A 23515-nucleotide genomic window follows, 5' to 3' on the forward strand; every position below is an offset into this window, starting at 1 on the left:
GGGAGCTTGTGTCAGTTCTGGGAGGCAATCTCCCCTTGCAAGCAAACCGTACCAGTGGCTCTTGTGTTCTGTTTGCAGTCTCTCGTGGTCTGAATCCAGCAGGGTCGTATGTTCAGACCCAACAACAAGCAACACAAGGGAATGCAGACAATGAATACAAACAATAAGGGAACAGACCACAGGTGGGAACAAAGAGCAGAGTCTAATCGTCAGTTTTACTCACAGAGGGAGGATAGTAGGAGCGTCGTCTCCTCCGGCCTGAGGAAACAGGAGAGTTTGGAGCTGCTGATGCAACATCATTCCAGCTGAAGAGCCTGTGATGAGCCGGCCCGTAAAATCTCCGGCGAGCAAAACGGCATCATCCAGGTGGAGTCGGCAGCTGGTGATAGGTTGTTGCTCCACGTGAGAAGGAAATCTGCACTTTTTTCTTCTTGGTGAAGGAAAAAGGGAAACCGGATAATTGAGCCTCTGATGGCCCCAGACAGGAAACTCTTTGAGGATCGAGGTGGAAGAGCTTATGAGGAGACAGGCTAATGAGCGGGCAGCGGAGAGGCTGATCAACAACCGTGAGCAACCAGAGATGGGTGGATGATGCCCACTTTCAGCTGAGGAGCATCAGGTGCAGGCGGGGCAGCAGGTGGACGAACACGGCGTCTTTGAGGACCCCTTAGAGCCCGGTGAGTACCACTGAAAATGTGCTCCTACCAGGGGTGAGCCAACGCTTCCACTTCAGCTTTTCCTCAAGAAAGGAAACGGCTACTTGCTGCCACTTGTAGGTCGGAGTCTGCTGCTTTATTTTAGTGCTCGAGATCTCCTGTCATGTACCGCCGTGTGAGGCAAGGCAGGATAGCAGATAAAATGTGGGAGTCGGAGACAGAAACTAAACTTAAAGACAATTTATTACTGACTACAAAAACACCAAAACTAGACCAAGAAATACTAAACAGACGAACACACAGCTGGAGGGAATGAAGGAGGCTGTGAGAAGAAACACAAGGGAACAGATCACAGGTGGGAACAAAGCTGAACATAATCAAACTAACGAGACCAGGAAGCAAAACTAAACAAGATGCACACAGGACGAGAGACTGTCAGAGTAAAACAGGAAACAGCAGAAACACACACTGAGACACAGACTGACTGAACACAGGGAACAGAGGGAGGGAGAGAAACAGAGACACGACTGGGGAACAGGCCAATCAGCATGGAGACAAGACTGACTTCACAGAGAGATACTAACACAGGAAGAGGGCGGGGACACAGAGGAGGGATGATAACAGAAAACCTGAGGCTAGATAACAAACTAAGACCTGGGACACAAACAGAGACACAACAATCATAACCAAAACTTCACCTCAGAACATGAAATGAACCAGAATCAGACGTCAAACACAAACGCTGGCTCACAGACCAGGACCATGAGCCTCCACACAGAAAGACTCCACCCAAAACAGGAACTCTCTTTCTGAGAAGTGATGGTGCTCACCACTGCAGCACCACGCTGCCCTGTTAGTTTCTGTGCTGGTAAAAATAAAGATGAATAAATAGTTCACTCTGACATATTTCCTGTGTCACAAACACTTCTTCTCTCTGCTGCTTCGATGTACTTACAGTTTGTAGAAGGCAGCGTCTAACAAAGCCGTGTTATTATAAACATACTGCAGCTGCTGAGTTAAAGCTTATTATCTCTGTGATAGAAATATTAAAAACAAAACTTCTTTCAGTGTTTTACATTCTTGTAACTGAACTTCAGATCTTGTTGAATGTTGTTTTCATTTGTACATAACTGACAGTCTGACGCCTCCTGACGTGTCAGAAGAACTGTGACTCGTCCTGTTTTACTTCCTCTTTGTTTTCTCTTCAAAGCTGTCGGACTTAAAGACACAGACAGACGGTGAAGCTGCTCAAAGATCTTTCAGCTCAAAATGTCTACAGAAATTCAAAGTGTTGAAGATTTCAGGGTGAAATACAGCAGAGGGTCCCAAGAGGATGGAGGAGTGAGAGAGCAGAGTGAGGTGGAGGTGTTAGATGGTGGAGAGCAGCACCCTGACGTTGGCCTACAAGAAGCTGGTAAGCAGGAAATCATCAAAGTGACCAAACCAAAGAAAATGTTGGTGATGAAAGTGTTGTTCAGTGTCTTTTAAAGCTCTGATATCCGACCACTTTAAGACATATTAGTGTTCGTGTCACATGTCCCCAGAATATCTTTCCAGTCCAAACTGGCACACAGATCATTTGTTGCACTGGGCCTGTTTACTCCCAGTTAGGAGCTCCGTTTCTAACCGTCTGACTGTTTCAGTGTCTGTGGCTTCAAGTCCAACTGGTTCAGCTGCTGCTCTGCTTTCAGGAAGAGGTCTGTGAGTGGCAGAGAGAAGCAGCCAATAGGAGCAGCACAGCTCTTTCTGCTTCCTCTCCAAGTGATAAGATGACTGTAAATACAGCCAGATTGTCCACACAGTCATTGTTTTAAACATATGTGAATGTCGAGTTTGTCCGACAGTGTTGTGCTTCCAAAAATGCGTCTTTCAGAGGTGCAGAGCAGCAGCTTGGTATGCAGCTCCAGTGTGTTAGCAGCTTCCCCCTGCAGTTAATGCAGCACGTTTAAATCAGTAGTTCATAGTTGTTCTGTGGTCTGACAACAGGAACAGAAAGATGCAGATTCATTGTGAGTTCAGCTGCATCAAAATGCAGTATGAGTGAGTGTAGAGAGGAGAGAAGCAAACTGATGGAAACAGCTAGCAGAAAGCTAACTGAGTGTAACTGAAGCACAAACACAGAGTAACACACACCCAGCACCACTCTGTTATAAATCAGCTTTAAAGTTTCCACAGTTCATGGTTGTTCCTCAGCATTACACTTTCCTCACAGCTCTGACCCGCGTGCAGATGATCATCATACAAACTAATATTCTGGGACTCTCCTCCATATTTGTCCCTCAGGTTTCTACACTTCTTTCTACGTTCCCTCACGTCCATCAGGATAGTTTTGCTCATTTAGTCCTTATATTGAGAGGAGGATTGTTTTTCTCTCACTGATCTATTCAAAAGCTGCGACCAAGAAGTGGCCAGAAATGCATCGACCGATCACAACAGCTGGAATGGACTAATGTTACTTTGTCCTTGTTTGAGTTCCTGTAACTTTTTAACAAACTCGACTAATTTGTTTGGTAAATCTGATTTACTTTCTACTGGGATCATTCCTACAGTGAGGATTAATAAAAAGCTCCAAAGTCTCTCATTAGTGCTTCATAAATGGACTTTTTGTTTTATCTTTGTAGATGTTCACACCGAGAAGAAGCTTCCAGCTGTGAGAAGAAGCTGGTTCAGAGCTTTTGAAGTGAACCTGGGAGTGCTGTATCTGCTGATTGTGGTGGGAATCATGACACACTGTGAGGAATTTGATTCCAATATGTTAGATGTTTGATTTTGAACATTAGAAGTGAAATGATTTGATGCTGCAGACCTGATTGTGTTTAGTTCCTGTTCCCACACTGCAGAGTTTCTCCTACTTCACTGGAAAACACACAAACAGCAAACTTGTTACTGTAATGTTATTGTAGGGTCGACCTCACAACATAAAGCACCTTGAGGCTGTTGCTGTGATTTGGAGCTGTAGAAGTAAAACTGAATTGAATGATTAAGACAACGTGTGTCCTCCAGTTGGACAAACCTCCAACACCTAAGTAGCACACAGGTGTAATCCTAGTCAGGTGCTTTCAGTGTGGAGGAGCTCCAGCTCTGAGCCCACAGACACCTTTAGGTAGAAGCTTGTTTCCACCCCTTGTATCTCACTCTTTCAGTCAGTACTCACAGCTTGTGTTCATTACTGAGGTGAAGGTAAGAATGTAGCTCATCTGATAAATCAGCAGCACTTTCATGCTCAGCTCTCTCTTCACCCCAACAGACAGGATCACTGCACCAATCTGGCTTTTAACATCCTGCTGCTTTCTTTTCTCACTCGAGAACAAAATTCAAGGATTCATTAACTTGTGGTTAATGGGCATCAGTTCCCTCATCTGCAAATGGTTACTGGACTTCCTGACCAACCGCCCCCAACATGTCCGGCTGGATAACCGCTGCTCATCTACCATCACAATGAACACCGGTGTACCACAAGGCTGTGTGATGAGCCCTTTCCTCTACTCCCTCTTCACCCACGACTGCAGACCTGCTGATGGTTCCAACACCATCATTAAGTTTGCAGATGACACCACGGTGATTGGCCTCATCAGTGACAACGATGAGGCCGCCTACAGGGAGGAGGTGGATCGTCTGGCTGAGTGGTGCGACACAAACAACCTGCTGCTTAACACCGAGAAGACCAAGGAGCTCATCGTGGACTACAGGAGGAATGCTGACCCACACCCACCCATCCACATTAAGGGGACGGCTGTGGAGCGTGTGAGCAGCTTCAAGTTCCTGGGAGTCCACATCTCCGAGGATCTCACCTGGACGACCAACTGCTCCAAGCTGGTCAAGAAGGCTCACCAGCGCCTCTTCTTCTTGAGGACTCTGAGGAAGAACCACCTGTCCTCAGACATCCTGGTGAACTTCTATCGCTGCACCATCGAGAGCATCCTGACCAACTGTATAACAGTCTGGTACGGGAACTGCTCTGCCTCGGACCGGAAGGCGTTGCAGAGGGTCGTGAAAACTGCCCAGCGCATCGCCGGAGCACCACTTCCTGCCATAAAAGACATCTACAGGAAGCGGTGTCTGAAAAGGGCTGGGAAAATCATCAAAGACCCCAGTCACCCATCACATGGACTCTTCACCCTCCTGCCCTCTGGGAGGCGCTACAGGAGCCTCCGGACTAAGACCACCAGGTACCGGAACAGCTTCTTCCCCACAGCTGTCAGACTGAACCACCACTCACAACCACTAGCACTTTATATAGCCTCTGTAGAAACTATCTACACCCTCACTTATCTTAACTGCACTACTGTATAGCTCTGTGTAAATAATCATTCTGTACATTCGATAATCTTTAATCCTACAACTGTTTACAACTTGCATAGTTCCCATTTCTGTATAGCTGTATATCCCAGATTCTGTAAAGTTATTTATTTCATATTCTGTATAGTTTTTCATATTTATATCCTGTCCATATCCTGTACATAGCTTGTACTCACTACAGCCTGTACATACTTATAGTTATAGAATATTCACAACATACTTCATACCGTGTACATTATAACATAATAGACCCATTTCTGTAATATACTTACATATCTATATTATTGCTAATATATATTGTAATATATCTATATCACTAAGCACTTCTGGATGGATGCAAACTGCATTTCGTTGCCCTGTACCTGTGCATGTGCAATGACAATAAAGTTGAATTCTATTCTATTCTATTCTATTCTAACTTCTTTACTTGGAAGAAACTCATTTCCAGCCTTAAACAGGCACAACACCCTTTTCCAGCTCAGAATTGAAGGTGCTAAATGTCATCCCAACTACTTCACACTCAACTTCAACCAACCTACAGTAAGCTGGACGACATCACTCCCACACATCCTGGAGAGAATGAAGAGCTCGTCCAGTGCTGCATGACCAGGATGGAAACCACACTGTTGCTCTGAATTTGAGATTTCACAATTGGATGGAGTTTCTCCTTCAATATTCTGACATAAACCTTCTCAGGGAGGCTGAGGAGTGTGATCTCCTGAAGTTTGAACCCACCAGCCCAGATTTACAAATCCAGAGGCCGAGTACCCGACTCTCATGTAATGTTGCAGAGGTGTGTTAACCAGGACGGCCCAACAACAAGGAGTATTTCCTGGTGACCTCACAGTAAGATGTGCAACATTTAAGTGCACTGTAATTTCAAAAAACTTTTCCTCCTTATGTTGGACACTTTTTCACACAAGTACTTCTGTATTCCTTTGAAAATCAAATCAAAGATCTCAAAAAATGAACTGCATCAGTTTTCCTGAAAGTGCAAAATGTAGAATTGAAAGGAAAAGTTACAGAGTGACCTAAAAAGGGAAAAACACAAATGAATGAACACAAACATCTTGTTCTTTTTAAAATCTTCGGTCAGCAGTGAAGCTAAATTTAATTGTTGTTCATTTAAAGAGTGTTTGAGACGTGGTTCAAACTTTCCACATCGACTGGATGAACCTCAACAGTTCAACAGTTTGTTTCTCTATAAGGCAACAGCAAGAAAACAAACTGTAACTGACAAAATAACATTTCCTGGGTCGAACCAACTGTGACACTGAGTTGTGACTGTGTTTGTGCTTTTATGTGTGAACGTTCAACGTCTTTAGAAAAAGAAGAGTTTATACATTTTCTGCTTTATGCAAACTCAGTCAAAAGCTCAATAAAGTACACATACAGTGGGGCAAAAAAGTACCGTATTTCCCGGACTACAGAGCGCACCTGAATATTAGCCGCACAAGCTAAAATCAGGGGAAAATCCTGTTTTGTATATACATTAGCCACACCTGACTAAAAGCCGCAGGTGTTTCAATGTTGACTTATCATATGTAGGAGAATATGCACAAAGGGAATTGTCAGGAAAGAGACGGCTGTTTGGAGACACATCACATCACTTTTTAGGGCATATGTACAAGTAGCGGTAATTACAAGTACAAAACATGTACTGTGCTTCATAAATGAGTAACAAATGTAGTACATAACAATAACCTACAGCACACCAGAAAAATAGATTCGGCCTTTTAGGCTCAGGTGCAGTGACACGGCTTTAACAAGAAGAAAAGTCAGTCATTCACCATCTTTCTTTTCTTCCTGCGCAAAAAACCACCAAAGTCCTCTCCTCCAGTGTCGGAAACGAACAGGTTCAGGATGGCTTCGTCATCCACTCTCCGCTTCTCCTTCGTTGTCCCTTTCAAAACAAAAGAAATCCTCGTTGTCAGTGTCAGAGTCGAACACCCTCAGAAGGGCCATGGCGGTGTCCTCCTCTCCATCATGCAGCAGTCCAGCCCTTCGAAATCCGTTGGTGATCATGGATGTTTTCAAACTTTTCCACGCTGTCAGAATCCAATGGAGGAGTTGAGCATAACTTGCTTTTCGCAAGTTTATCGCCGCTCGTCATCCACGCCTCCCGCTGAATGCATAGTGCTACTTTGAAGTTTGTTTTTCGTGCTACTTCGTACGGCACTACTTTGCCTGGCGGATGGACATGTGACCAACATACCACTCTTGAACCCCGATCCTTCCGCCAAGCAATGTAGTGCCGTACAACAGCGGAACAAACAAAACAAATCCGCTCATGGACAATCCATAGAAAAGCCGCACCTGACTAAAAGCCGCAGGGCTCAAAACTTGTGCAAGAAGTAGCGGCTTATAGCCCGACAATTACGGTATTTAGTCAGCCACCGATTGTGCAAGTTCCCCCACCTAAAATGATGACAGAGGTCAGTAATTTGCACCAGAGGTACACTTCAACTGTGAGAGACAGAATGTGAAAAAAAAATCCATGAATCCACATGGTAGGATTTGTAAAGAATTTATTGGTAAATCAGGGTGGAAAATAAGTATTTGGTCAATAACAAAAATACAACTCAATACTTTGTAACATAACCTTTGTTGGCAATAACAGAGGTCAAACGTTTACTATAGGTCTTTACCAGGTTTGCACACACAGTAGCTGGTATTTTGGCCCATTCCTCCATGCAGATCTTCTCGAGAGCAGTGATGTTTTGGGGCTGTCGCCGAGCAACACGGACTTTCAACTCCCGCCACAGATTTTCTATGGGGTTGAGGTCTGGAGACTGGCTAGGCCACTCCAGGACTTTCAAATGCTTCTTACGGAGCCACTCCTTTGTTGCCCGGGCGGTGTGTTTTGGATCATTGTCATGTTGGAAGACCCAGCCTCGTTTCATCTTCAAAGTTCTCACTGATGGAAGGAGGTTTTGGCTCAAAATCTCACGATACATGGCCCCATTCATTCTGTCCTTAACACGGATCAGTCGTCCTGTCCCCTTGGCAGAAAAACAGCCCCATAGCATGATGTTTCCACCCCCATGCTTCACAGTAGGTATGGTGTTCTTGGGATGCAACTCAGTATTCTTCTTCCTCCAAACACGACGAGTTGAGTTTATACCAAAAAGTTCTACTTTGGTTTCATCTGACCACATGACATTCTCCCAATCCTCTGCTGTATCATCCATGTGCTCTCTGGCAAACTTCAGACGGGCCTGGACATGCACTGGCTTCAGCAGCGGAACACGTCTGGCACTGCGGGATTTGATTCCCTGCCGTTGTAGTGTGTTACTGATGGTGACCTTTGTTACTTTGGTCCCAGCTCTCTGCAGGTCATTCACCAGGTCCCCCCGTGTGGTTCTGGGATCTTTGCTCACCGTTCTCATGATCATTTTGACCCCACGGGATGAGATCTTGCGTGGAGCCCCAGATGGAGGGAGATTATCAGTGGTCTTGTATGTCTTCCATTTTCTGATGATTGCTCCCACAGTTGATTTTTTCACACCAAGCTGCTTGCCTATTGTAGATTCACTCTTCCCAGTCTGGTGCAGGTCTACAATACTTTTCCTGGTGTCCTTCGAAAGCTCTTTGGTCTTGGCCATGGCGGAGTTTGGAGTCTGACTGTTTGAGGCTGTGGACAGGTGTCTTTTATACAGATGATGAGTTCAAACAGGTGCCATTCATACAGGTAACGAGTGGGGGACAGAAAAGCTTCTTACAGAAGACGTTACAGGTCTGTGAGAGCCAGAGATTTTCCTTGTTTGAGGTGACCAAATACTTATTTTCCACCCTGGTTTACGAATAAATTCTTTACAAATCCTACCATGTGGATTCATGGATTTTTTTTTCACATTCTGTCTCTAACAGTTGAAGTGTACCTCTGGTGCAAATTACTGACCTCTGTCATCATTTTAAGTGGGGGAACTTGCATAATCGGTGGCTGACTAAATACTTTTTTGCCCCACTGTATTGTACAACACAGAGTTTTATCTGTAGTTAAGAGAAACACAAAATGCAGTTGAGAAATTTTTATGCAAATTAATCACACGGTCTGTGTTTCCTTAGACGCTGCCACTTCCTCAAAGCTTCTTCCTGCCTGAAAGCAGACAGAAGGCTGGACAAGAATAAAACAGCTCGATATCTTCCAGGGTCAGTACTGCAGAACTGTTAGAGTACAGCTTAAACTCCTGCTCAGCGTCTCAGTCCTCTCACGATGTCCTCAGATATTTATGCCAAACCAGATCTATCAAAGAAGGTGAGATACAGCAGAAAGCAGGACGGAGCAGAGTGGGAGCAGAGGGAGGTGGATATCTACGAGAGTACAGATGAGATGAGAGATAGTTATGATCATTTTCAGTCGCAGGAAGGAGGTAAGTCAATTATGAATCTAAATGTACTTCCAGTTTGTTACAGTCAGCTTTTAATGCCAAATTACTGCAGCCCATCAAACATCTGTTTCTCCATTTGCTGTATGAACCTTTTTAATTTAAATTCTTTCCCACAATAGTTTGTAAGTCACTTATTGATTAACAGGAACTTCTTTCAGTTACAGCGCAGATGTTATATTTCCTTTGTTTTTTGGCAACCGGCCCTTTTTTGACGCTAAGCTGATACAACCACAACCACAGGTCTGTTAACCACAGACTGACAGGAAATAAGCACAAACCAACATCCACACTGCTTTCTAACAGGACCACAGACTCAGAATCCTCCTTCAGTCCTGAAGGGCTCTTTCAGATGTGCTACACTGGGTCTAAGAGTGCTGTGCCTCCTGATGTTAGCTGGGATCATCATCCTGTCCATATGCTGTAAGATAAGATACAACCTCTGAACTTCTCCTGCAAATGAATGTATGACTGATACTGAATCCCAGCAGCCAACAAACATGCAGCTTCACAACCAGAACGTGTCCTTCTGCCACAGCAAATACAGGAAGTACATGAAGCCAACACAGAAGCAGCAAAAACTGCAGTTCCTTTAATGACCACTGGAGGCTGATGCTGAAAGCGAGTCAGTCCCCACAGACTCCCATGTTAACATGAGCACCTTTGCTGCAGTAAAAACATGTTTCCCTTCAGGACCAAATGAGTTTTGGTCTCTAAGGATAGTTTCCTCTTCATAAAAACTGCACGGTGGCATTTTAAATGGAATTCTCTGATCAATAATATGAGCTGCTGTGTGGTACAGCCTGACCAACACGTTGGTTTTGCTGACTGAGCTTCTAGTATTTCATGAGTCTGTTACTTAGCACTGATTAGCAGGTGTGTGTCTGTGTGCATGATTCCTGGCTCATATCTTGTGTGTGTTGTGGAGTGAATGTTCTTGTTGTTCCTTCAAACTCTTCACTCAACACGCTGATTCTGTGATTATCTCAACAAAGCAGACAGGCAGCAGCATCTGCTGCAGACTGATGCAGGTGCAGCCACACTATGTTAGACAGTGGCCGTCTGTCATTGTGCGACTAGTTAGTTCACTTGGTGTATTAAGCAGGTAGCTAACAAGCTAATGTTAGCTCCATTCATCTGCTGGGATATATCAATGAATCTTTTTTTATTACATCAAATCACAACAACAGTTGCCTCGAGGTTCTTTATATTATCAGGTAAAGACTCCACAATAACAAAAACAACAACACAGAGAAAACTTCCAGCAGCTGCTGATGTTTGGATTTTAAGGTGGTTTGATTCTATGTTTTAAATCAGTTGATGATCTTCAGCTGACCTTTAGCTCCTGGTGGAGCTGTGACAGACTTAATGCTGGATCAGCAGAAACATCACAAATCTATGATGTGAGAACAGAGACGCCTGCAAAAGGACGTCTGAAAGCAGGAAGTTCCTGGAAGCTGCAGGAAGAAACATTTATTAATTATAAATAAGCAGAAAGAGGAAGTGTTGAAGCCTCAGAGCAGCTTTGACTGAATGTAAAAAGACATATTTTCAGTGAGAACAGGCACATGTCACATGAGTCAGAATCTATTCTTTCAAAGCATGTAGATAACATCTCTGACTACAGGTGTAGAAATGCTGTTTGACTCTTCACCTTCTTCCTCCACACTGAAGCACAATTATTCTGAATCTTGTCAGTGGTTTTTGTTCACAGTTGATACGTATTTAGCTCATCAGATTTCCTGTAGTTCTAACACCTCCACCCACAGGACATGTTAAAGAACAATGGCTGCACAAGTTTAAGATAAGATAAGATAACCTTTATTAGTCCCACACGTGGGAAATTTGTTTTGTCACAGCAGGAAGTGGACAGTGCAAAAGTTATGAGGCAAAAATTAGAATACAATAAGAATAAATACAGTACACAACTGTACAGAATAGAATAAAATAAATATACCATATACAGTAGAATAAAATAAAATAAATATACAATAAGATAAAAATAGAATACAAATACAAATACTATATACAACTGAGTAAAAATACAACGATGACAGAAAGGATTATTGCACTTAGTATTATTGCATATGTATGGATGTGTGTGCTTGATCAGTTAAAGTCTTTATTGTGGAGTCTGACAGCAGTGGGGAGGAAAGACCTGCGAAATCTCTCCGTCCCACACCGTGGGTGCCGCAGTCTCCCACTGAAGGAGCTGCTCAGTGCTGTCACAGTCTGCTGCATGGGGTGGGAGATGTTGTCTGTTAGGGAAAATGTTCAAAAACACTTCTTCAGTAAAGACTCAGAGAAGAGAAACACACAGAAGTTCTTGCTAGCAAGGGCAGCCTCCACTCTAAGAGACTCCAGCGAGAGAACTGCCCTGGTCTTTATTTATACTCTTGAGCGTATGTGTGTGTGTATGGTGTGTGTGTGGTGTGTGTGTGTGTGTGTGTGTGTGTGTGTGTATGGTGTGTGTGTGTGTGTGTGTGTGTGTATGGTGTGTGTGTGGTGTGTGTGTGTGTGTGTGTGTGTGTGTATGGTGTGTGTGTGGTGTGTGTGTGTGTGTGTGTGTGTGTGTGTGTGTATGGTGTGTGTGTGTGTGTGTGTGTGTGTGTGTGTGTGTGTGTGTGTATGGTGTGTGTATGGTGTGTGTGTGTGTGTGTGTGTGTGTATGGTGTGTGTGTGGTGTGTGTGTGTGTGTGTGTGTGTGTGTGTATGGTGTGTGTGTGTGTGTGTGTGTGTGTGTGTGTGTATGGTGTGTGTGTGTGTGTGTGTGTGTGTGTGTGTGTGTGTGTGTATGTGTGTCACTGCTGATCAAAAGGGTCATATAACATACAAACACAAAAGGTACATCCTTGGTCATAAAGAGGGTAGTCTCCCCCACCCTAGATGGCACGGTGAGGAAGTCCAGCAGTTAAAGCACTTAGACTGAAACAGACATAGCTACGTTAAAACAATAAAACAAGGTGCGACCTCTCCCACGCTCCCAGGATGTGGGGGGTGAACCAAGCCTGCAGCCTGCTAGAGATCACACATCTTGTCACTACACAATTGATTATATGCCTCTAAGTATACATGGTTAAACATTTCCTAATACAAATAACTACAAACAGCATCCTACCATAAGCAAACTTATATCACTAAAAGATTATACTGACTACTAAATACAATTTTCCATTGACATTGTCCATCAGGGATGACAGCTTAGCCGCCGTTCTCCTGTCACTCACCACCTCCACTGGGTCCAGAGGGCATCCTAGAACAGAGCTGGCCCTTCGGATCACCCTGTTTCTGACTCTTATTGATATTTGACAAAGCAGAGGAAGAAGATTATTTCTGTTCAACGTTTCACTCATTTTATTTTATTTTATTTTATTTTGGTTTCACTGAAATATTTTTAGATGCTTTGAACAAGAGTGAGCTGCAGGATGAACTTCAAGGTAAGCAAACACCAAGTTCTTATATCACAGATATATTTGTAGAACATTTTAACTTAATTTGAATCTTTTTTTCTCTAAAGGCACAAAAACCAGCCTGACTCAGTTACAGAGCCGTTATGATGAACTGAGTAAAAACCACAGTCAGTTACAGGAAGAAGTGAAGAAGCTGAAGGAGAAGATAGAAGGTAATAAAGTTTGAATAACTGATAGAAAACATCAGTGTTACACAGTGATAACCTGATTGTGTCTTTGTTTTGAATCCTACATGTTTGATGCTGTGTAACAGTTTCTCTGTATAAATGTAAGTTTCAGTTCATTATGAATAAGAGAGAAAACCTGAGTTTAAATGAAGCATTTACAGGGAAAATGACAGGAACCAAAGATTAATGTGATACAACAGGACACAAAGTCTGTCTTTAAAACACGTGTTTGACTTTAAGAGAAGTGTCCTGATCGATGGACGAGATTTGGAAGCAGCTGTTACTTTAAATCCACTGAGAGTAAAACTTGGTCTGACAGCAGGAGAGCCTGTCAGGATAAAGGAGCTGATCTGGTGATGATAAACAGCAGAGAGGAACAGGTGGGTGTGTTTGTTCATGTCTGTGTGATCTTTGATGGAGCTGACAGTCATCTGTTACTTGTGTCTTTGACCTGCTGTCAGTCTGTGACCTGCTTCCTGTCTCCACTCTGATGGATTTCTTGGATTCTCCTTTTTTGTTGCAGACACATTCAAACGTAAAGTTTTTACACATTTGACAAACATTTAATTTACACAGAAATGTTATAAAATGAGAGAAATCCTCATAATCCAGATTATTTTTCTGATTCAATCCAACTGAATCAAATGATTTGTTAACACTGATTCCACTGCAACACTGACTGAGCTACAGGAGGAGCTGATATTCATTGATTCTTTGGCTCTTTCTGATTTCTGCACAATGGAAGAAAAGTTTCATCACAGTTATTCTTCCTTCAGACATGTTCACAAGATGCTGTCACTACAACAGAAGTGCTGAATTATGACTGGAGACAATATTTGTGTCTCTTCTCAAACAGGAATTTGTCAGTAAATTTGGAGGAGAGTCCTGGATTGGTCTGTATGTTAAATACACATCAGGAAGATCTAAATGGGAATGGGTGGACGGATCAGCGCTGACACAAACGTGAGACATTAGTTTGTTTCTATTCCAGAGTTATTATTTAGAAGTGAAACATGGATGTTTTGGAAGATAGATCAGCAATACATGAGCTGAGCTATTTTCCAACAGCCCCACAAACTGAATGTAAAGAAAAGCAGAAATCCTCCTTTGAATGAACAGCTGTGCTTGAACTCTCTTCATCTGCAGTCTGTGATGACGTTCAGTTACAACAAGTCAGTTTGAAGGAATCAGGATTGAAACATGTTCAAAGCAGCGACCGACACATTTCACTTTGTTCAATTTGTCTTCATGTTTTTGTGCTGTAATGTTTCTTTTCTCACAGAACAAAAAGTGTTTCAGAGAATTCCTGTCTCTTCTTCTTTGGTGTTTGTAAAACTTCAGAACATATGAAGGAAGAAGCTTCAGTAAATATGACCTGATAGACACACATTTCAAAGTGATGTCTGTAAACAGCTGACAAAACAGTTTCAAACAGCAGAAAGTCAGCTCTGACTTCTTTTTATTCTCCATTTTTACAGCAGGAAGATTTCATATTCATCAAAGCTTGAAAGCTGTTTTAGTGTGCATGATGATTCTCAGAGAAAAGTCTAAAGGAGGGAAAGTGGGCGAGAAACCTGGGAAAGAAATACAGCAAATATTGGAAATATTCCAAAAGAGACGCATATTTATATGAATGTGACAATAGTTATGAGTTTAGTGCAGTTTCATATCAGATTTGATCTCTCTGACAGGTTCTGGGCAGAAGGATGGTCAGATCCTTATTCTGGATACCGTGGAGTCTGCTGTGACAGTGATGGGAAATGGAGACGGTTATATTATTCTTATTCAACGACCTTCATCTGTGAGAAATGAGTTTGGTGCTTTGATGTAAATGTTTGAATAATCCAACCAAAGACACCTCACTATGAAATGTCCTGCATGAGCCTCAGACTCAGCTTACAGTCTTTACTTGTTCATTCTGCATCATATATTGATTACATATATTGTCCCTCTGTGCTCTGTGCTGTACAGTAAGGTTGGAAGTCATCCACACAAAACCTTGAAGTACTTCATTACTCTGTAGTTCCAGCAAATTGTTCTAATAAAAGTCAAAGTGCAGCTTGTCTTTACTTTGCTTTACTTGGTTTATTCATCAGTCTGTTGGTCCTAAAACTACAGTTCTTGGTCTTGTTTCAAAAAGTTCATAAAAAAATATGTTTGATTAATAAGAATTTTAAAGGTTCTGATCAGCTGGAACATCAGAAGGACATTTTTAAACCTCTGTGTATGTGAAAGTGACAGAAAGACATTAAATGTTAATTGTGTTATGTGAGTCATATATATTTAGTTTTGCATTTTATATGGAAGTTGTATTTAATTTTTTGTATGATGGATTTGAAAAACAAATATTTCATATAAAGCTTTAAGTGTTGATGACTTTAATTACAGATAAATTAACTTACTCAGTAACTTATTGGTTGAATTGTAAACGAGAGAAAACGGCTTCAGAGCTCTAAGTGTCGCTATATTAAAGGTTCAACATTTAACTTGGAGACACTTTGAAATATTTCAAAACATCAACAGAATATAAAGAAAACATCTCTGACGTCATGTTCAACACATCTATATATGAACTGAAGTTAGCATCCTCTAAGCAGCTAATGTCAGCCTGTACTAGGGTTGCCAACTCCCTGAAAAATAAATAAGGGACACCTCGTGGCCAGGGCCGGGCGACCCAGTTCACCCTTCCCAGTGTGGTGAATTTTGTAGCTCTTTTTTTTGTGTGTGAAATTATTTTTTAACCATTTGACTTGAATTTGATTTAAGCAGATGCATATTCTTTGTGATATGACTATATGGGAAACAAATGATCATTTAGCCGTTTATTTTTAGCTCAAAATGACAACATTAACACAGTAAAACAGGTCTCTTTCTTAAACAGAAGCCTGTCATGCTTAACTTTTGAGAATATAAGTAAATCTTTCTTTAAAAGAACTCTGTCCTGCTTAACTTAAAATTATATAAATTAATATAAAACAATAGAACAAAATCATTCTTGTAACAGTGCACATATAGTGCATTTAGTACAATTGGCTTCAGTTGAGGTATTATTTCAGTTTTTCTAAAGCTAATCAGCTGCTCCTGTTTGTAAACCCGCTTGTTCCCATGATTACGCATCATAACTCATCATCATTATTCATCTATGTATTACTTTTATGTATTAGTCATCTATTTGTTGTAATCATCCATCCTTGCAGTTGTTTATTACACAAAATAAATTATATTATCACACTTCTGGCCACATAGAGCTGATATTCACCGCACATGCCCATATTAACCTTAACCAGAGGGTTTAAACAACAAACAGTGTTTACATACCATATCTGCTTCTGCCGTGGCCTGGTGGACAAGAAATTGGTTAAGGGTTCCCCGAGCTTTCATGCCCCTCATGTTCTTCATGTGCCCACCACTAGAAGCATGCCTATGGAAAAAGTGCGCCGGCACACAGTGCAGTGCGCTTTAAAGGTGTTATCGTGCACTTTTCCAGCCAGGTGTTTCCCTTTTCCCATTCCTCCCTGTACTTTTGCAGCCTTTTTTTTCTTTCTCTGAGTGAACAAACATTGCTGCTCTAATGCTGGGCTTACACTGTGTGAATTTTGGCCCATTTTGAGACGATTTTTGAGTCATGCGACCGACTTGGTGATCGGCCCGATTTTGGCCTTCATCGTGCATCGTGTAGTATACGTGGGGTAACGAGAAGCACACTGTTCACGCGCAAACACGTAAACGTCGGTGAAAAAGACGGCGCAGCACGGCTGTGCAGCCTGTGATCTGGACACAAGCGATGGAGGCACAACTTGTAGAACTTTGGAAAGCTCATCCGAGCCTTTTCCATGTGGCATCACAAAATTATCACGACCACAACAACCATGAAAATAGTTGGATTTACATGCTGCTCAATCACAGCTGCCTGATCAATGTTTTTCATTAGCAATTTAGCAAAGTTGATGGTGGTGGTGTGTCTGTGTGAGTGAAAGACAGAGAGGGAGAGGGAGCGACAGATTTTCTGTTATAACCTTCATGTTATGGAGGCACAGTGTGAGCACTCAGGTCGCATCAGAGCATCGGGCCGTATAGTGTGAGACCTGCATCGTGACCTACCAACTTCTAACCCTGCGAGTCAATCGTGCAGTTTGAGCAGGAGCTGAATAACGTGACTGAAAAAATCGCACAGTGTTTGCCCAGCTTTAGGTGTACTGTCGTCCGAGACTTGCACCGCAGTGTCGGCGTTTGTTTCCCTGTTGGCCATGCTTCTTGTTGTGGTCACCTGTTGTCTTCCGGTATTTTCTCCCTAAGCGACCTTTCCTCGACCAATGAGATGAGCGGTAATCTGAATTGTCATACTCGAATTGTCATAAGTGTGCTGTCAGCTCATTGGTCACAAAGCAGGAGAGGGGCTGGGAATTATGTTTTCCAACAAAGCGTTAATTCCATTAAAAGTTATAGACTACTTTTGATTCTCACTGTATTACGGGACAAAGTGCGTCGCTTATTAGCTCAATACGGGACGTGTGCTTTTGTTTCGAAATACGGGACGATTCCGTTTTTTAAGGGACGGTTGGCAACCCTAATCGCATAACCACTTAGCTGGCCGCGGCTGAACTAGCAGGCTCAAGAAAGGAAAAAACACTAAACACTCATAATAAACAAAACTGTCACAACATTGCAATACTATGAAAACACATCTTAAACATAATTAAACACATTTACTACTATTCTGACTGGTTAGTTGTTTTTTTGTCACAGTGCATTGAACTGCAATAGCGGTGCTATGTGAGCTAGGCTAACTCACCAGAATAGTTCAAAAGGCTCGAAGAAACACTCCGACTCCTTCGAGGTAGGTACCCGTCTTTGGTTCACCGCTAACGACAGCTCTCTCACAAATATTAATTGAACCTCTTTTCTCTCTTTCAACTGGGAAAAACCGTGCTCCGCGGCAGCATGGAGGTTTTCCTTGCCGTCTTTGTTCTTCTACACCACACCTTCACGCGCACCGAGATGCAGGTGATGCCTTCAGGGCAAGCCCGGGAATTAAACTATCAGACGAGAACTACGATGCATTCAAAGAACCCTGTACTTCTGATTGCTGTAAATCTTACGAGGGTTACATTTGTTTCTTTTTTCATTCAAGCTGAAGTCCGGGACAAACTGTGTTCCTTTTCAAATCAAATCAAATGACTTTTATAGTCACATCACATGTGCAGGTACACTGGTACACAACATGTGAGTGAAATTCTTGTGTGCGATCTTCACAAGCAACAGAGGTGTGCAAAAATACAATACCATAAGAACAAGCAAAATATAAGAATGGCATATTACTGAATGTGTATACTAAATATGTTTTTCTACGTGTGTGTACATATGTGTGTGTGTGTGTGTGTGTGTGTGTGTGTGTGTGTGTGTGTGCGCGCGTGCGTATGTACATATTTTACAAATTAAATAGAGTAAACAATAAGATAAAATACATAAAATATACAGAGGTTGGTAGTTGGACATGTGCAAAACAAGTGGCATTTATATACAGTGTGTAGTGCATAATGTTGAAGTTCCAGTAGTGAAGCTGAGGTGTCTATGACGTGTTCAGCAGTCTGATGGCCTGATGGAAAAAGCTGTCTCTCAGTCTGCTGGTACGGGACCGGATGCTGCAGAACCTCCTTCCTGATGGAAGTAGTCTGAACAGTTTATGGCTGGGGTGACTGGAGTCCTTGATGATCCTCCCCGCTTTCCTCAGGCACCGCTTCCTGTAGATGTCCTGGAGGGAGGGAAGCTCACCTCCAATTATCCGTTCAGAGCACCGCACTACTCTCTGGAGAGCTTTGCGGTTGTAAGCGGTGCTGTTGCCATACCAGGTGGTGATGCATCCAGTGAGGATGCTCTCAATGGCACAGTGATAGAAGGTCCTGAGGATGCGGGGGCTCATGCCGAATCTTTTCAGTCTCCTGAGAAAGAAGAGGCGCTGCTGCGCCTTCTTCACTGTTTTGTTTGTGTGTACTGACCACGTAAGATCCTCAGCCAGATGTACACCAAGGAAGCGGAAGCTGCTCACTCTCTCCACAGCAGCGCCGTTGATGGTGATGGGGGTGTGTACTTCTCTGCACCTCCGGAAGTCCGCTATCAACTCCTTTGTCTTTGCGACGTTGAGGGTGAGATGGTTGTCTTGACACCAGTGGGTCAGGGCGCTGACCTCCTCCCTGTAAGCCGTCTCATCACCGTTGGTGATAAGACCCACCACTGTAGTGTCGTCCGCAAACTTCACAATGATGTTGGAGCTGTTAGTGGCCGTGCAGTCGTAGCTGTAGAGTGAGTACAGGAGAGGGCTCAGTACACACCCCTGTGGAGCACCAGTGTTCAGTGTGATGGGGGATGAGGTGATGCTGCCCAGTCTGACCACTTGGCGTCTGTCAGACAGGAAGCTAAGGATCCAGCTGCAGAGGGAGCTGCTCAGTCCTAGATCCTGCAGTTTCCTGTCCAGCTTCGAGGGAACGATGGTATTGAATGCTGAGCTGTAATCTACAAACAGCATCCTCACATACGTGTCTCTCTTCTCCAGGTGTGACAGGGCAGTGTGTAGTGTCAGGGCTATGGCATCATCAGAATCAGAATCAGAATCGTGTTTATTGGCCAAGTATATGTGCAGACACATACAGGGAATTTGGTTCCGGTAGATGGTGGCTCTCAAGCACAGCAATGTAAATCACACACACACACGCGCACACGCACACGCACACACAGGCACACACGCACACACACACACGCACACGCACACACACACAGACACACACGTGTCTATATATACACATTACACACACACACACAAAGCTGTGTAAACCAACTATAAATAACGAATCTAAACTTATATACATAAAATACAGAAATGAATGAGGTGGAGTGAATACTACAAAATGTACATAAGGTGCAGTTGCAGTCTGGCAGTGGAAGCAGTGTGACAGGTCAACTGTTAAGAAGGGAGATGGCGAGGGGAAAGAAACTGTTCCTGTGTCGGGTGGTCCTGGTCTGCAGGCTTCTGTACCGTCTGCCAGAGGGCAGCAGATCAAAAAGTCTGTGTGCAGGGTGTGAGGGGTCTGTGATGATTTTCCCTGCCCGTTTCCTGGTTCTTGAGAGGTACAGATCCTGGATGGAGGGCAGGGGGGCGCCGATGATCCTTTCTGCTGCCCGTACAGTCCGCTGCAGTCTGCTCCTGTCCTGTTTAGTGGCTGCTCCATACCAGACTGTGATGGAGGAGCACAGGACAGACTCAATGACCGCAGTGTAGAACTGGATCAGCAGCTCCTGTGTCGACTGTACTCCCCCAGTTGTCTCAGGAAGTACATCCTCTTCAAGGAACTTGAAGATCTTCACAGCTGACACAGGGCTGTCTGATATGGTGAGGGGGAGCAGAGTTGAGGGATGTCTCCTGAAGTCCACTGTCATCTCTACAGTCTTAAGCGTGTTCAGCTCCAGATTGTGCTGACTGCACCAGAGTACCAGCTGCTCAACTTCCTGCCGGTATGCAGACTCATCACCATCTTGAATGAGGCCAATGACAGTGGTGTCATCTGCAAACTTTAGGAGTTTGACAGCCGAGTTCTTGGAGGTGCAGTCGTTAGTGTAGAGGGAGAACAGTAGTGGTGAGAGGACACATCCTTGAGGGACCGGGTTTCAGAGGTGATCTCCCCCAGCCTCACTTGTTGCTTTCTGTCTGTCAGGAAGCTGGTGATCCACAGACAGGTAGCTGGTGACACGCTGAGCTGGGAGAGTTTGGAGGAAAGAAGTTCAGGCACAATGGTGTTAAAAGCCGAACTAAAGTCCACAAACAGGACCCTGGCATAAGTTCCCGGGCGGTCAAGGTGTTGCAGGATGTAATGCAGCCCCATGTTCACTGCATCATCCACCGACCTGTTTGCCCGGTAGGCAAACTGCAGAGGGTCCAGCTGGTGGCCTGTAATGTCTTTCAGATGGGCTAGTCGTTCGAAGGATTTCATGACCACAGACGTCAAGGCGACAGGTCTGTAGTCATTCAATCCTGTGATGGTGGGTTTCTTGGGAACAGGGATGATGGTGGAGCGTTTGAAGCAGGAGGGAGCTTCACACAGCTCCAGGGATGTGTTGAAGATGCGAGTAAAAATGGGAGCCAGCTGTTCAGCACAGGTTTTGAGGCAGGAGGGTGAGACAACGTCTGGTCCGGGGGCTTTCCTGGGCTTCTGTTTCTGGAATAGTCGGCTCACATCCTGAGTGTGTATTCTGAGTTTCAGGGAGGAGGAAAGGGGGGTGAGAGGTGTGGTGGTGGTCGTTGAGTCTTGATTGGGGAGGGGCAGGGTGAAGGGGGGAGAGGTGGACCTGTTGTGGCGGTATGCAAATTGTAGAGGGTCCAGTGAGTCGGGTAGTGCAGAGCAGATGAAGTCCCTGACCAGCTTCTCGAAGCATTTGCTTACGATGGGGGTCAGGGCTACAGGTCGCCAGTCGTTCAATGAGGAGATGGTGGAGGATTTGGGTACAGGGACGATGGTGGCCATTTTGAAGCAGGCTGGGACTACAGACAGAGAGAGGGAAAGGTTGAAGATGTGCGTGAACACTCCAGACAGCTGAGCCGCGCATGACTTGAGGACGCGGCCGGGAATCCCGTCCGGACCAGTAGCTTTGCGTGCGTTCACCTTCCTGAAGCACTTCCGCACATCCTCCTCAGACACAGTGTGCGCACTGACGTCATTTACCGCGTAATATTTTCTCTGAATGTGGGACGATTCCGTTTGTACGGGACGGCAACTCTACTAACTAACCTTATGAACATCCACCTGCTGGCCTCTGTGGAAGCTCCGCCACAGCCACCACCAAACAACTGAGTTATTTTGACACATCGGCCAGCATCTGGCCAATCCAACACCTTTCATTGTTTATACCGTTACTAAAAAAATGAAATAAATAATCATCGGCCGTAAAAACAAAAAATCACCGCCAGTCCAGCTGTGGTTACTAACAAGAAAATGCACTCGCGTTACTATTTTTCAACAAACAGACGGTTGAAGCTGTGTTCAGCTTACTGCATCTTATATCAGTTGCACGTAAGTAGCTGTAAGTAATCTGGATGCTACAGATTGCCCACGGACAGCAATCACTTTCTGGTAGACGATCAGTTTTTGGCACAACACCTGGAGCTCAGGGGGCAAAACAATGGCACGAGTGCTGCTGTTTGACTGAGGAAGAATAAAGTAGTCGTGGTAAGCCAATCACATGACCACTTCAAGATGACAAAGCAACAAGGTTTGTAAATTGTGCCACGTAAAACCGGAGTCATGATAAACAAGATATACGCAGCGTTTTTCCCTCAATAGTTTCGTCACGTTTGCTGTCTAAGGACAGCGCAGCGAGACCTCTCTGCTTATGAACAAAAAATAAAAAAAACAAAACAAAAACATCCATTTTGTGTTGGTGGAAAAATGCACCATGTCGACCAATTAAAAAATGATATGGCAACATGACATTTGGTTGTTTAGGAAAAGGGAGATGTTTTAGGAGTGACAGAGAGAGAGAGAGAGATTTGTGACGTTTAGTGTGTTTGGAGTGTGTGGTTAGTGTGTTGTCTTGTGTAGTTAGTGTGTAGTGTTGTGGATAGTTTTGTGTTGTGTGTCAGAACAATGAGGCGACTGCTGTCTCCAGGTAGAAACAGGAGTGATACAGCTGCTGCTGTCAGACCTGCAGGTATCAGGCTGTGATGTTTCCTTTATAGTGGACAGAAATATTTGGCACAAATAATTTGTGTGACATCTTGTTGAAGAACAGCTGATTGTTCTGTAAATAGTTTGAAATGGTTATTTAAAAAATCAAGGTAAAATTAAATGGATGCAAATAACTTTGTTGTTTGCAAAACTTGTGCATAGGATTTTAAAATTGACAGTTTATATTTGCATTTAAAGTTATGAAATATGATCATTAAACATGTTTGTGGTTGTTACAGTTTTTTGTCTGATTTTGATCAGTTGTGTTAATACAGTTTGTCAAAATGAAAACATGACTGTAAATTCAGACACGTGAGGTTGTGCTGAAGAGAATGAGACCAAACAAGGCAAGTAAATAGTTTTTAAAGGTGAAATGTGGAGGAAACATCAAAAGTAGTTAAAAATGGATTATACCCTGGACCCCAGAGTGTTAAACATTTTTTTAAAGTAACACAAAAGTTACTTTTCAAGTAATTAATTACTTTTAGAATCTAGTAACTCAGTTACTTTTTGAAGAAGTAACTAGTTACTATAATTAATTACTTTTTCATAGGAACTTTCCTGACACTGCTATCTACACACTCCAAACACACTAAACATGACAAGTCTCTCACATCTCAAGACTCGCTGTCAATCTCTCTCTCTCTCTCTCTCTCTCTCTCTCTCTCTCTCTCTCTCTCTCTCTCTCCATTTTATCTCGGCTGTAACATCTGATGATGTCAAATGAGGACACGAGGATGCGTGGCACATTACATGTTGCACAACGTATTCGTGAGTTTCATATCAGATAAGAAAAATATTTTCAGAAACCGTTCAGATGCA

General features: G+C 43.4%; 1 protein-coding gene across 2 annotated transcripts; it reads left to right on the top strand.

Moving 5' to 3' along the window:
- Nucleotides 1-9171: 9171 nt before the first annotated feature.
- Nucleotides 9172-14792, top strand: LOC146609118 (CD209 antigen-like protein C). 2 transcript variants are annotated; one of them, XM_085345790.1, is made up of 7 exons: nucleotides 9172-9328; nucleotides 9650-9766; nucleotides 12742-12795; nucleotides 12861-12965; nucleotides 13221-13360; nucleotides 13837-13943; nucleotides 14672-14792. In XM_085345790.1, exons 1-7 carry the CDS (start codon nucleotides 9172-9174, stop codon nucleotides 14790-14792), a joined length of 801 nt encoding a protein of 266 aa, XP_085201916.1. The 2 variants fall into 2 exon arrangements, with proteins under 2 accessions (XP_085201916.1, XP_085201917.1); XM_085345791.1 differs by having other exon boundaries at nucleotides 12742-12780.
- Nucleotides 14793-23515: the final 8723 nt, after the last annotated feature.

The sequence above is a fragment of the Diplotaxodon limnothrissa genome, linkage group LG22, assembly GCF_057381915.1.
Source record: "Diplotaxodon limnothrissa isolate DT_005_m linkage group LG22, D_limnothrissa_male_GT1.1, whole genome shotgun sequence".
NCBI classification, from domain to species: Eukaryota; Metazoa; Chordata; class Actinopteri; order Cichliformes; family Cichlidae; genus Diplotaxodon; species Diplotaxodon limnothrissa.